General features: G+C 45.4%; 3 protein-coding genes across 4 annotated transcripts in view; 2 read left to right on the plus strand and 1 right to left on the minus strand.

The window, feature by feature from the left end:
* The window catches only part of LOC145505596 (uncharacterized), a 65,975-nt gene extending 60,237 nt beyond the window's left edge, over window positions 1–5,738 (plus strand). Inside the window, exons 4-5 of the mRNA XM_081488097.1 lie at window positions 4,141–4,250; window positions 4,855–5,738. Coding sequence (XP_081344223.1) covers window positions 4,141–4,250; window positions 4,855–5,004 — 260 coding nt within the window. The 3' untranslated portion in view covers window positions 5,005–5,738. The remainder of the gene's footprint in view (window positions 1–4,140; window positions 4,251–4,854) is intronic.
* Window positions 1,787–8,183, minus strand: LOC145505226 (uncharacterized). 2 transcript variants are annotated; one of them, XM_081486988.1, is made up of 3 exons: window positions 6,224–8,183; window positions 4,525–5,064; window positions 1,787–2,510 (listed from the first exon to the last, which is right to left on the minus strand). In XM_081486988.1, the coding sequence occupies exon 1, from the start codon at window positions 7,459–7,461 to the stop codon at window positions 6,832–6,834; it is 630 nt and encodes a 209-aa protein (XP_081343114.1). In that variant the 5' UTR covers window positions 7,462–8,183; the 3' UTR covers window positions 1,787–2,510; window positions 4,525–5,064; window positions 6,224–6,831. The 2 variants fall into 2 exon arrangements, 1 of the variants encoding a protein (XP_081343114.1); XR_014052918.1 differs by having other exon boundaries at window positions 2,320–2,510; window positions 8,132–8,183.
* LOC145504796 (neurotrypsin-like) overlaps window positions 7,438–14,772 on the plus strand; it is a 73,676-nt gene continuing 66,341 nt past the window's right edge. The window contains 1 exon segment of the mRNA XM_081486093.1: window positions 7,438–7,980. Within this exon segment, the coding sequence (XP_081342219.1) occupies window positions 7,488–7,980 (493 nt within the window). The 5' untranslated portion in view covers window positions 7,438–7,487.

Raw genomic sequence — 14,772 nt, forward strand, 5'->3', positions numbered from 1 at the left:
TTTTGGTGGTGGCTAGTTTGTGGTCTCTGTTGTAGACACTACACTATCATATTATAAAAAAGCATTAAAAGCTCATTTGCATTTTATTTGAGGATCTCATTTGCTCACTGTTCATTGGGTGACATTTTTAAAAACTTGACTTAAAATTTTTAGAGCAGTTTTAGGTTTACAGCAAAACTGAGGGGGAAGGTACACAGATTTTCATATATCCTCTTCATCACTCATGCATAGCTTCCTCCATTATCAACATCCCCCACCAGAGTGACATATTTGCTACAACTGATGAACCTACACTGATACATGATAATCGTCCGAAGTCCATGGTTTATATTACAGTTTACTCTTGGTGGTATACATTCCATGTGTTTGGACAAATGTATAATGACGTGGATGCATTATTATAGTACCGTATGAAGTATTTTTGCTGCTCTAAAAATTCTCCATGCTCTGCCTGTTCATTGCTGCCCCAACACCTCAACCACTAGCAGCCACTAATCTTTTTACTGTCTCAACAGTTTTGTCTTTTCCAGAATGTCAAATAGTTGAACTCGTATAGTATATAGTCTTTTCAGATTGGCTTCTTTCACTTAGTAATATGCTTTTAAGATCCTTCCACATCTTTCATGCTGAGTAATTCTTTTCAGTGCCGAATAATACTCCATCGCCTATTGGCTTCATGTAAGGACCAATCACTATAGAATGCATAATTCTTTGCATTGGGGATTTTACAATGAAAACAAGTCTGGAACAATGTGATTGTGACTGTAGAAATTCTGTGTGTACGGCATGCCAGGCTAACCCATATTTCAACAGCAGAATTTGATTAGGGAAGATTTCATAGTTTGAACAGGGTTTTAATGGCTATGGGGAATTCTGTCAGACAGACAAAAGTTTAAGAGTAAACTCAAAACAAACAAACAAACAAACAAAAAAGAGTAAACTCAAATACAAGAGTGACTGTGTTTATTGTGTAACAACCACATATTATGCAGCTATGGAAAAGTTAATGTAATCATAGTGTGGTATGTGGAATAAGAGTGACTTTTTTCCATTGAAATCTGCAATGGGTAAATAATATCTGAGGTATTGTTTTTAATTCTATGAGTTGCCATTTACTGCCATATTTGTCCTGATAATTGTCTTTACATACTTAAATGATAGTCATGTGCTCACTGTCCAGACCTTAATATACTGTTTCTAATTCTTGCAGCTTCGTAAAATAGAGTTATCTCCATATTACAAACAGGGAAACTCTATTTTCGAAGAGGTTAGCAGTGATTGATGGATGAGTGGGGAGCCAGGACCCTTAAATCCTATCTCCACTCCCACCCTCTCCCATCCTCAGGCAATGAGTTCCCCGGAGGACGTTGATGCATAGGATACAAGCCGGGCAAATGCAGACTTTTACAATTAGCTGAGGCTTTGATCCCAAACCCCAAAGTAGTTTCCTAGTAGTAGTGGAAGTGTTGGTCACTTAGTCGTATCCAACTCTTCATGACTTCAACTCTTTGTGGCTCCTCTGTCCATGGAATTATCCAGGCAGGAATACTGGAGTGGGTTGCCATTCTCTTCTCCAGGAGATCTTCCTGACCCAGAGATAGAACCCAGGTACCCTGCATTGCAGGCAGATTGTTTACCATCTGAGCCACCAGGTAGGCAAACAACTAAACAGCTAAACTGCTTCTCTCCCTCTCTTTCAACCTCAACCCAGGTCCAAATCTCAACTTTATGGTCCCTAAGATTCCAGTGATGAAGTAGGGAAAACAGTAAGCAAAAGGAGGGAAAATAGGACATTGAACATTTATTCTTATACAGACTCATACCTCCCACAATAATACTATTAAGGGAGTCCAGTAATGCGAATCAATTGCCGTTCTTGGATCTGCACACTCCAAATGGGGAGATCTCTTTCTTGAACGTGAAAGAAGTTGGGGAGAAAAGATTCTTTAATACCACTGCCCCCCCCGGAGGCCAGGAAACTAATAAATTTAATAGGGATTTGAACCCAGGTCTGCTGGACTCTAAATCAGTAGGAGTATAACCAGCATCATAGCTGGATAAAGTAGGTTTCCACCTGGAGGCAACTTGTGGCTTAGTAGATGGGAAGATTTTCCTAACAATTTGGATTTTCTAGAGACAGAGTGAGCTAGCTTCCAAGTAGAAATTTCCCCCACCCATAGTTTTTAAAAAATACCTGGAAGTCTACTTGTTAGGAAATTCTAGAAAGGTTTCCTGCATTTGACAGAGTTGGGGCTCTAAGTCCTTTTCAACACGGAGATTCTGTGCTTCCCAGATCACCGGCAAACAGTTCTAGCCAGGTTTTTCTTTCTATCTGTTTACTCCTTTTACAAGTGACCACAGCTCACTTGCAACTGAGAGATTTGAAAACTACTCATTATCCTCAGGCAGACGGCTCAGGAAAAGAGTTTTAACTCAAAATATCTAGTGATGGGTTGACCAGAAAGTTCATTCGGGTTTGTCCGTAGTGCCTTGGCTTTCAGGGACCAAACCTGTGGGGATGAGGAGAGAGAAAACCCATCAGACAGGACTAGTGTTCAGGGGAGTGAAGCTAGGGTGGCTGCATATTTGTCTTCCATCTTAGAGGGGAGATGCTGGGGGGCAGCAAGGGACAGGGGCGTGGTAGGGAGGGGATTTTCTGCTTTGTGGAGGCAGGTTTTCACAGAGTGACTTACTCTGAGGAGTTAAAACTCAAAGGCAGTTACTGAGGCTAATCTACCGCATTATAGTTGGCACTTTCTGAGTGCTCTGCTCATCAGTTTATAGGCATTATCTCAGTTACCTCCCCCCATCAGATCTATCTTGGAAACATGATTACTATCCCTTTTTTGAAGATGCTGAGCCTTTGACTTAGGAAACTAAGGGAACTTGCTTAAGATATTTCAAGGCCAAAATAACATTTTTTCTTTTGGGGGGGCGCAGGGGTAAAGAAACCTCCTGCCAATGTAGGAGATGCTGGTTTGACCCCTGGTTCGGGAAGATCTCCTGGAGAGAGAAATGGCAACCCACTCCAGTATTCTTGCCTGGGAAATCCTATGGACAGAGGAGCCTGGCAGGCTACAGTCCATAGGGTCACAAAAGAGTCAGACATGACTTAGCAACAAAACAACAATGAAAATCTATATATTTACATCTATATTCTTCATATACCCTATGTATAATTTGAGTAAGCCTGAAAATGAACCTACAGAATTAATTTCCAGGTAGGGATTACACCAAGGTTAGATGAACTTTCTAAAATAAATGGAAACAAAAAAGTATTCTGTTTTATAAAATTCTATTTAAAACAATAAGGAAAATAGAGATCAAATGCCTCTTAAAAGCATTATGAATACAATGAGTCAAGCAGAGCCCCTTTGGCCAAACCACTGTGCCATTCATTTAGCAATTCATTACTTGTTTTCTGGACCTTTCTTTTATTTTCCAGAACTTTTAACTAAATACTATATGTTCTTTTGTTGTATCCACCCCCCCTTGACCAAAGGCCTGATGATGTCTTATAATTTTAAATCTTCCACAGTCCCTAGACATGGACTTATGTTATTGATATTATTTAATATATTTTTGCTTTTATGTGAAAGAACAATGCCCAGTGTTTCTTTTTTAACAATATTTTTGCACTTGGAATTGTTCAAGTAAATACTGCATTTTGCTTTTCCAAATACAGGCAGTACCCAAACTGTACATGGAACTTATCCAAGTTATTTGGTGTATTGGCTTTAGAACTCTGTATATTCAGTCCATTATGTAGGTAAAGCATAATGATCCCCTAAACGACCATAAAACCAAATGTCCCTATATAACACAGTTGCCACAGTAAAGTGCAGGTATGCACATGTATTCAATACTCGCGCCCGGCTCCACCCCCAAGGCTGCACCTCCTCCCTGCTGTGAGGTGGGCAGGGAGACACCCCTCTTCACTTCCCTTTTTAGGTTTTTGGCTGGGAGGCTGGGGATAGTTGAGCTCTTGAGCCTTTGTCACCCAGGTTGCTTGATGGAACTGGAGGTTACAGAGGTGACAAGAGAGACTGGGGGACCTCATGGGGCTTTTGAAGGGTTGTGCTGGGAAATGCCTGCCAAGTGTCATCTGTTTCATTCTGTTCCTTCTCCTGGCTCCTTTAGCGCTGCTGAAGGGATTGGAAAGCAGAGAAAGCATCCACAGTGGGCTTCTTGCAGCTGTAACACGATGGAGCTGCCGCCCCCTTTCCTTTGGCTTTGCTGTGTGTGACCGGGTGAGGAGCGGCTGAGGAGCGGTGGCTAGGTGGTGGTTCTCCGGGGTGGAGGGAGGCTTCTCCCCCAGCCCCCAACACAGGCAGTGTAATGTGACAGAGGCAGGAGGGAGAAACGCAAATCAGGGAAGGGGAATCCATTCCATCGGATGGGGAATTGGAAATCCTAAACATCTGCATGTTGGTAGCAGCCAGGAGGAATGAAGGAAGAGAGGGAAGGAAGAGATTAGCAGGAGGGCGGAGTAATACATAAAGAGCAGGTCTGTTTAAGTCATACTTTCCCTGTAAAATAGAGGACAAAACCCAAATCGAGGCCCTTGACTTCACAGTCCAATTACAGACGTGCTGTTTTATCATCTCGGAAAGGGTACGCTTTAAAATGGAGGCGATTACATCCAGATGTGGAATTTTCTGTGGATAACTCCACTTCGTATGAATCAGCTTCATAACTTGTTAACTGTTAAGTAGACCTTGGAAAATTGTCAGTTCCTCTTAGGTGTAAAACGGGCTGGAGAAGAGGCCACACCAGGGTCCCTATTCTTGGGAGCTCAGTTCCAACCATCTTCTCTTCTACTCACTTCTTTCTTGTTATTTTCCTCTCTCCAAGGTGCATAGGTACACTGGGACCAGGTCTGCCTCCAGACTCTCAGCAAGTGTGAAAGCCCTGGGTGTAGGAGCCATGCAGAGAAAGGAGAGAAGCAGGGCTAAGCGGGCCGATCAGAATCCCAGGGCGAGCCTTTCTTGGACCATCATGTGAGTGGCAGAAGGTGGAGACTCAGTTTTGAAGAAAAGGGGTGATTCCTTTTAGAACTGTCACCTATAATAGACAAAGAATCTATGATTTGTCGGAATCTACTTTGGCCACCTCATGCGAAGTGTTGACTCATTGGAAAAGACCCTGATGCTGGGAAGGATTGGGGGCAGGAGGAGAAGGGGACGACAGAGGATGAGATGGCTGGATGGCATCACTGACTCGATGGACATGAGTTTGGGTAAACTCTGGGAGTTGGTGATGGACAGGGAGGCCTGGCGTGCTGCGGTTCATGGGGTTGCAAAGAGTCGGACACGACTGAGCGACTGAACTGACTAAACTGTGATTCTTCCCTGATGGTCCAGTGGCTCAGACTCCGTGCTCCCACTGTAGGGGCCTGGGTTCAATCCCTGGTCAGGGAACTAGAGCCCATGTGCTACAACCAAGACCCAGCACAGACAAATAAATAAAAATAAAGAAGTAATTAAAAAAATAAAGTGTACAAATCAATGGTTAAGTAAAAAAAAAAAGAAAAAATCTGTGATTGGTGAATTCTGCTGACCTCTACTAAAATAAGTAAATCAACTTCCCCCAAATATGTATTTTAACTTTACTCTTCTTCGCCAAGTACAGTTTTAACTATGCTTTTGGAATCAGAAAAGTGTAAGTTTAAAAAAAATGAAACAGTGGGTAAAAGCATCTGGAGCAAAAACATCTTGAATAAAGATTTAATAAACACATTCCTGGATGCCTAATATTGTTCATTTGTCCACTTCTCTAAGTAAAAATCAGATATTTCATTAACAGGGGTGAAAAATTAAGAAAACAGTAATATGATTCAGAATGGTTAAACTAAGATTATTTGAGTTGGGGGTAGGAAATTAATTCAGTTTCTAACTGAAACTAGGTTTTAACAATAAACATTTAATGTTCAAGTTTTCTTCAGAGGAGTGTACGATGGGATTCCCAGGTGGCTCCGCACTAAAGAATCTGCCTGTGATGCACGAGACTCCGGTTGGATCCCTGGGTCAGGAAGATCCCCTGCAGAAGAAAACGGCAACCCACTCCAGGGTTCTAGCCTGAGAAAACCCATGGGCAGAGGAGCCTGGTGGGCTACAAAAGAGTCATGGGGTCATAAAAGAGTAGCGACTAAACAACAGTATACTGTGGGGCAGCCGGTCTCCCCTACACTTCAACACGATTATGCCAGGATGTAAAACATTACCTTTTTTATTGGCCTTCCTTGTTTCTTGTTTAACTTCCGTGGCATAGTCAGGAACAACTGAAGGGGGAAATCCCTAAAACATCCAGCTTCAGGGATTTTTAAAAAGATTCTAAACCAACTTTTTTTTTTTTCTGGCCGGGGAAGTGGGGCAGTGCAAATCGGGGGAGCTGTTGAAAAGGCTTTCCTAAGGTCGAGCCAACAGCTATAGAGTTGCCGGTGGACAGAGTCCACTGTGGAGAGGCAAATGAGTAGGCTTAACTCAAGTCCCATGCTCGGCCAAAACGAGGCAGGTGTTAGAGGGATGGGCTTTTTGGATAGGATGGAGACCCGGACGGATGAAGTCGTCTCTGGCTAGAAAGGAAATTTGGTATTAAGAGGGCTTCACTGAATCCCAATAATAACCAAACAACTGGTGTTGTTCAGGGCACCGGGTGGAGAGTGGGTGGCAGGAAGTAGAAAGGCTCGACCTGCTTTCCCTGGGTCGGTTCAGGAATTTAATTTCAGCAAATGTTTATTGGAGCCTAATAAGTGTGGCCCGCGGTTTTAAGTTTTAAGCACTGGGAGATAAAGGAAACGAAATGTGGTCTTGTCCTTGAGGAGCTCACAGCTCAGGAAAATGGCTTCGGCATTCCAAGTGGGCTTTGATAGCTTTTACCCCGGGACTTCAAGGGACTAAACCCATCCACACTTATAAATATTTCAAAACATAGGAAATGAAGCGCGGCAAAGGGGTGGAGGAGAGGTGGGCTGCAGGGGCTGGTGGCAGGTTTGGCAGCCGCCAGACGGAAAGGCTGTGGTGGTGTCGGCTGCTGGCAAAGAGCAGCCAAGACCGTCCCCCGCGTGGGCACCCTCGGACTTGGCTCAGGCACCCCGAGGCCGCCGGGGTGCCAGCGAGCTGATCTGGCCCGGCCCGGCGCGCTGACAGCGGGAGCCCGGCAAGGACAGCGCGGAGCCCGGCTCCGGGGCGAGACCGCGCGCCTGTGCCCGCCGCCAGAGGGCAGAGTCCCCGGGTCGGCGCCTTCTCTCGGCCGGTCCTCTCTACGAGCCAGGGCTCCGCGGAGCGCACGCCTTCCCCGCCCGGGACCGCTCCCGAGCGCAGCGAGCAGGGGCGCGGCAGCGGGCCCCGCGGCGGGAGGCGGTCCGCGCGCGGGAGGGCAGGAGGGGGCTGGAGCGGGGGTTCCGGGGACGCGCAGCGCCTCCCCCGCCTCCCCTTCAGAAACGGCGGAGCCGGGGAGCATGGAACAGACGCCGCGGCTCCGGCACCATGAAGCTCCCCCACTTCGCGGTGGCTCTGATTCTCGGGGCGCTCCCCGGCGTGGTCAGCTTTGATTCGGTCCTTGGTTATCCGCTCCACCACCGCTATCACCAGGCGCCCTCTCGGGGTCCCCAGGACCCTTATTACCTTGCCACTCAGCGGCGGCCACAGAAGACGCCCCCGCCGCCCCCTCTCCCGCGCGTCCTGCACCCCCCTCCGGCGCTCCGCGCTTCGCGCGCGCACGGCCTCCGCATGACCCGGCCGCCTCCCGGGGACTGCCCCGCCGGGGCGCCCGGGGCCAACGTGACAGACTCCGGCGCCCCTTGTCTGCGCTGGGCAGACGTGCCACCGTTCCTCGCGCGGTCGCCCCCGGCGGGCTGGGCGCAACTGCGAGGGCAGCGCCACAACTTTTGCCGGAGTCCGGACGGCGCGGGCAGACCCTGGTGCTTCTACGGGGACGCCCGCGGCAAGGTGGACTGGGGCTACTGCGACTGCAGCCGGGGTGAGTGGCCGCGGAGCGGCGGCGACCGGGGCCCGGCGGGGAGCCCGCCTGGGTGGGCGAGCGCGTTAGGTGCTCCTGGAGGAGAAAGTGAGAGCGGGTGGGGTTGCGGGTTTGCCTCGCTCTGTGTGAAGGTGGACGGCCACGGACTTACCGTCCAAGTACCTTGGCACCGTGACTGTGAACTAGCGAGGCGCGCTTTGTGTGCGGTTACCTGGGGTGACAGTCTCAATGGAGGGTGGTGCACTCTCGGGGCTCCTGGGTGACGGCTTGTCTCCGGGCTGCGGGCTTGTCTCCAGCCACTGTGATGTGTGTGGGGGGAGGGGAAGGGGATGTGTGCGCGCGCGCTTGGCGTGGATGTGTGTTTTCTGCATCAGCTTTGCCTTGAGAATGGTGCCGTATTTACGTAGAAGTGGCAAAGTAAAAGAGAAGATAGTTTCTAATTACCTGTTTTGGAAAGGGAAATATTAAATCTAATATGACAATCAATTACCACACCCCCCCGCTCAATTTCTGCCCGCAGTTGACATGTATTTGAAAAGGTTTTTGCAAACTTTCTGGGCCCAAATGTGACTTGTCAAATGATGTTCATGTTCTGGGGCACAGCGTGGTAAATATCAGTGAGTGGAGAAGAAAGAAAGGCAAAAGATAGGAATAGTAACTATTCTAGGGAAGAAGCAACTTGATATAGTCAAGTGCTGTTTTCAAGAATGCCAGTATTCAACTGTATATGTTATTTGTGGAAAACCGGAATTAGTTGGTAAAGAGATAAAGTTGGTAAGATGTTTCACATTAATTAATGTGAAAGATCACATTAGTAGATTTAATGTAAGTGAATCATCTGCCTTTGAACAGTGCTTTGTTTTGAGTTGGTGGCGTTTTGTTTACCATTAGGGCTTTTTTTTTTTTCTTTAATAGTTGTGGAAAAAAACCCTAAAGTTCTTCAAAGTTTAGATTTTCCTTAAAAAAAATTTTTGGCAGCTCTCCATCCAAGCTTTGTGGCAGGGGCTTTGTTAATTGTGATTCTGAGATATATTGTACTTTGTACCTTTTGGTGATTTGGAGGTTAAACTTTCACAGGGCCATTCTTTCCCTTCATAAAATTTTATTTATATGTACCTTCAGTTGCATTAGTGCTTTGAGTTAAAGGGAAGTGATAGGAAGGTTAAGATCCATTATCCTTCATCCTAGAGAATGAAGTCATCGCTACACTTGTTACACAGACAGAATGCCAATGTGGCTATAAAAAATTTGAGGTGATATCAGGCAGACAGCCCTAGTGCTGTTTCACTCTTTATTTGTAGTAAAAGCTCATGGTTAGCAAACACTGACACTTTTTTCATTTTTCTATTATTATATTTCATATTTCCTATTGTGTATACATATATATATAAATAAGTAGAATTCAAAGTTAAAACACTGTAGTGATCTATTGTTCTCTGTTTAACACATAATTTTTTAAATTTTACATTCGGAATGAGGAGAATAGCTTGGCGGTTCATTCTCCCCACCCTCTTGTGTTGAAAAGAAAATTAAACCTAACATCAGTACAGACTCTTTGGGATAGATACCTTTATGCTGATAGCTAATTCTCACTAGACAAAACTCTAAGCACTGCATAATAGTGTGTACTTCCTGAAATAAAGTGCCTGACTGAACACAAGAGAAGCAAAAGAAACCCCCCAAGATTGGAGATAAATACACTCCCCCCCCACCCAAAAAAAAAAAAAAGAACCAGGAAAACAGTCTGCTGGCTCTGTAATGATTTAATTACTTTCCAGGCTCAGTCTGTCATTCACTCCTCACTTTCTGACGGGGCATAGTCATGCCTTAAAATGACTGACATGTTCTGAAACTATGGCTGTCCTGGTTCTACATTCGGTTAGGAGTGTAAACAAAGCTATCATGGTGTGGTGAAAAGAATATGGAATTGTGCTCTGGAGAGCACTGGTGTCCACTTTGGCTCAGCCAGTAGCTATACAGTGTTGAGTAGGACTCTTAACCCCCAAGCTTTGATTTCCTTATCTGGAAGAAGGCAGTTTGGGGATAGATGTATTCAAAGGACTTTCCTAGCACTGAGCACATACCAGAACAGCCCAGCCTGATAGTTAACAGGTAGGATTTATTGAGGATTCATTCTGTGTTGGATGCTGAGCTAAGCATTTTATATATTAGTTTTCTCATTTAATTCTTTTTTTTTTTTTTTTTTTCTGAAATATCAGTTTTACTGTAACCCAGGAACTGATAAGGATTGTCTTACATGTTCTAGGTGGTCTCCCCATCTGGCACAGTGAGAAAACCCACTTTGTGTCTATACCATGTTTATTTTCCTCACAGAATATTTAATTTAAAAATGCGAAGTCTTCATGGAATTGATTCTGTTGGTTCCTACCAAGAGGAAGTGTGGTCTTCCTTGAGGCCCTAGGTTTACATTTGACTCTAGAAGTAACCTAGAACTGGAGATATCAATGGGAGATGCTCCCATTTAGTGATTCCATCATCCTCTGCTGCTGCTGCTGCTGCTAAGTCTCTTCAGTCATGTCCGACTCTGTGCGACCCCATAGACTGCAGCCCACCAGGCTCTGCCGTCCTTGGGATTCTCCAGGCAAGAATACTGGAGTGGGTTGCCATTTCCTTCTCCAGTGTCTCATTTAATTCTTATAGGAACATTATAAGATAGTGCACATTTCACTCCATAGCTCATTTTCCTCTTTAATTATATAAACATGTAGAAAGTCTGTGTGCTCAATTGCTCAATTGTGTCCAACTCTTTTTGACCTCATGGACTGTAGCCTGCCAGGCTCCTCAGTCAGTGGGATTCTCCAGGCAAGAATACTGACTGGAGGTGGTTGCCATTTCCTCCTCCAGGGGATCTTCCCCACCCAGGGAACGAACTCGAATTTCCTGTGTCCCCTGCATTGCTGGTGGATTCTTTACCACTGAGCCACCTGGGAAGCCTGTAGAAAAGCCTAATGATTCTATTTTTGTAGCTTAAAGACTAGTTTAAAAGGAAAGAGAAAGGAAGCTATGTTTGGCCCAATGCATGTGATTTCCAGTCTCTTATGGCTTGAAAATATCCAGGGTTTTCATTCTCTTTCTTTTTTAAACAAAAAATAGCTTGAACAAAAGGAAAGAAGATTAATTGTAACGGAATCCCTCCTTTGAAAAATATACTGGAGGCTAGATTTTCATGTACCTGGCTGCGTGGAGACAAATGAGGAAGCTGGTGTCTCCAAGGTGGAAAGTTGATTGAAACCTAGTTGAAGGGGTGGCAGGGGGATCTCAGGTGAGTGGGGCAGGGCGTGGACACTCCAATGGCTCAAATGTCTCAGAACAAGGAAGATTATGCCTGGGCCCTGGGTGTGTGAAACTTGCAAATCAGTGATAAAAGAATCGTTGGGGGATTGGAATACCCTGAATCAGCCTGGAGAGTTAGTTCTTACAATAAGCATTAGAATCATGGCACGGGGGTGGTGGTTGGGGGGGCTTATTAAAATACAGATACCTGGGCTCTAGCCTTGAGACCCTGTTTAAGTAATCTCCGGAATCTGGCTGAGGAATGTGCATTTCTAATGAGCAGTCAAGGTCATTTGGAAACTGAAAACTCATTGCCACAGTCAGGGAAAACCAGGGGAGGGCATCAGAACCCACCTAAGCTGTGTAGCGGTGGGTGGTCACGTCAGCTGAATCTGCCATTCTGTGACTTAATCCTACTAGATTTAGGTGACACTAGTGGTAAAGAACCCTCCTGCCAATGCAGGAGACATAAGAGATGCAGGTTCAATCCCTGGGTTGGATCCCTGGGTCAGGATGCCCTTGGAGAGGAGGGCATGGCAACCCACTCCAGTATCCTTGCCTGGAGAATCCCATGGACAGCGGAGCCTGGCGGGCTACAGGCAGTAGGATCGCAAGGAGAAACAACTTAGCATGCATGCACATACGGCAGGCCTATGGTAACTTTTTGTGTGGTTTTAGAAAATGGTACCACACTTGTTATTTGACCAGTGTGGGGTAATACCAACTTAGCTCACCAGAATATGATTTATTAACTGAATGTGAGCCAGGTTAGTTTTGACATTTCTACAGGAAGAATTAACAGGTGACTGATGACCTCCAGGAATGTGCTCAGTCGCTCAGTTGGATCTGTCTCTCGGTGACCCCGTGGACTGTAGCCCACCAGGCTCCTCTGTCCATGGAATTTTTCAGGCCCGAATACTTGGAGCGGGTTGCCATTTCCGCCTCCAAGGAATCGTCTAGATCGAACCCCCATCTCTTGTGTCTTCTGCATTGGCCGCTGCTGCTGCTGAGTCGCTTCAATTGTGTCCGACTCTGTGCGATCCCATAGACGGCAGCCCACCAGGCTCCCCCATCCCTGGGACTCTCCGGGCAAGAACACTGGAGTGGGTTGCCATTTCCTTCTGCAGTGCTTGAAAGTCAGAGTCTTTACCACTGTGCTACCTGGGGAGCCCCAGTAATTTATGACTTCCTGACTGGAAAGGGAAATCCCTTCTCTAGTCTCAGGTTGGCCCCTCAGGTGGCGCAACTTGCTTGCACTGTGCTGGGAACTCCTCTTTGTTACAAGCAGCTGAGTGGAACTCAACCTTAAGTGACTGATAGGTAAAATAGATAGAAGAATCAATAGTGCTCTAATAACTGAGATTTTACCAGAAAGAATGATTCATAGATCTGACTTTTTGTCATGTCCTGCTAATCTGTTCACCCAAATCTGATTCAAATAGAGATAGTGGTCTTGTGGGATAAATGCTGCTGTTTACAGGCTGTATTCTTTGAAGTCCATCTGGTGTTTGAAGTGAAGGTTAATTAAAAAGTTGGCTGAAAGCTGTCCCTTTTTAAATTTTTTTAATGCTGCATCTTGATTCTATGTAGCAGATGCTAAAATCATTTATTAGCAACAACAGATTTGATACATTTCCTGGCTGGATTTTAGATATTGAGCTCAATCTCCTTTTCAGGCTAAGGCAGATATAAAATACTTTTGATTTGGAGGCATTATCAGACTCTTCAGTAATGTGAAAAAAATTTTAAGAAGAAAATTAGATGTTCAGTTACTATTGCCTTTTATGAGTGATTATCCTGGACACACACTGTACACAGACACACATACACACACTCTCTTACTGCATATATATTTATTAAATATATATATTTATTCATATATAAATATGGATATATTTATGAAGCATATATACTCATATATTTATATTTATGCAGTGTGTGTGTGTGTGTGTGTGTGAAGGTAACCTTTGTAAAAGTAATTGGTTTTTTAACTGTGAAGGCAAACCTAAGTGCGCAGCAATAATGTATTATTCAGAGATCCCTTTATTTGATGTATACTGTGCAGGTCCTAAGGGCTTCCCAGGTGGCACTAATGGTAAAGAACCCACCTGCCAGTGCAGGAGACATAAGAGACGTGGGTTCAATCCCTGGGTCGGGAAGATCCTCTGAGGAGGGCATGGCAACCCACTCCAGTATTCTTGCCTGGAGAATCCCATGGATAGAGGAACATGGCAGGCTACAGTCCATAGGGTCTCAAAGAGTCAGTGTGTGGTACAGCTCCTAAGTGATAATTGTGAAGATTGTCTATAGAAGATGGAAAAATGCTCATGATAAGGTTGAAGGGAAAAGATTGGAACAAAATGTATATATGTTTTTACTAACTGAAAATAAAGATGGCTGTGAAGTTTGGGAAGGAAAACAGGTGATGATTATGAACTTGGATATGAATGTGGCTTGGATCAGTTCACGCAATTTTGATGGCAAAGAATAGAAAACCTAATTCAAAATGACTGAATAAATAAGGAGGTTTGTTGTTCATATTACAAGAAGTCGGGCTCCAACATAGTACATCTCTATCTCTCTGCTACTCTCTTGATTCTATTATTTTCAAAGTGTGGTTTTATCCTTAGACTGATGGTTATTCCAGATTTCATATTGAGATAGAATAACTTGAAGAAGCAAGATAGGGTATCCTCTTTATGTATGTCCCATTGAAAGAGCAAGGAGACCTTCCCAGAACTTCTGCACAGATTCCCTCCTGTGTTTCATTGCTCAGACCTTCCTGGCACTCTCTGGGAAGGAAAATGCAGTTACCATGCTTTGCCTGTATTAGTCAGGATTGACCTCTGAACACGTGGGGCCTCGCCTGGCAGGGAGAAGCAGGTAGTTATTCAAGAGAACCAACAGAGTCTGTCAAAAAATGTGACTGAGGTTTGTCCTCTTGGGCTGCACACCACAAACTTGCAAGCCCTGGTGCCTGCCCAGCCTCCTACGTCCATGGTTTAATGGATGCGGGGGCCTTACATGTCTGCAGCCAGCTCCTGAAGCAGCATCTCACCAGGTGTGGCAGGCAGTGAGCAGGACATGGCAGTAGTCTTTGCTGTGTGTGTGTGTGTGTGTGTGTGTGTGTGTGTGTGTGTGTGTGTGTGTGTAGGGGGTGTGAGGTAGGAGGAATAGAGGTGAGAGCTGGGGCTGGGAGGTGGAGAGGGAGGTTACCAGTTATAGAGGAAATTGACTTGTCAGGTTGGCTCACTGGTTACCAGGGAAACCAGCAGAGGAGCACACCTCTCACCACCCCTTTGATAAGCTGTCATAGTGGAGATGCTCTGTTCTAAGAATTCACACAGTCCCTAGCTGGAGTTGGGGCAGGTATGTAGGAGTTGACTGATTAGGCTCTATGATTAAGAGGGAAGGTCAGTCACCTGAGTAGGGTGTAACGCAGGGACTGATGGAACAGAGGGATGTACTGAGAGCAAGGGGACGGCCATCTGGGATGGC

Source organism: Giraffa tippelskirchi, chromosome 1 (assembly GCF_054371585.1).
Source record: "Giraffa tippelskirchi isolate mGirTip1 chromosome 1, T2T-mGirTip1v1.2.pri, whole genome shotgun sequence".
NCBI lineage: Eukaryota > Metazoa > Chordata > Mammalia > Artiodactyla > Giraffidae > Giraffa > Giraffa tippelskirchi.

Excerpts from the sequence above, each read along its gene's own strand:
- LOC145505226 (XM_081486988.1), bottom strand. The coding sequence starts at position 7,461 with ATGCTCCCCGGCTCCGCCGTTTCTGAAGGGGAGGCGGGGGAGGCGCTG.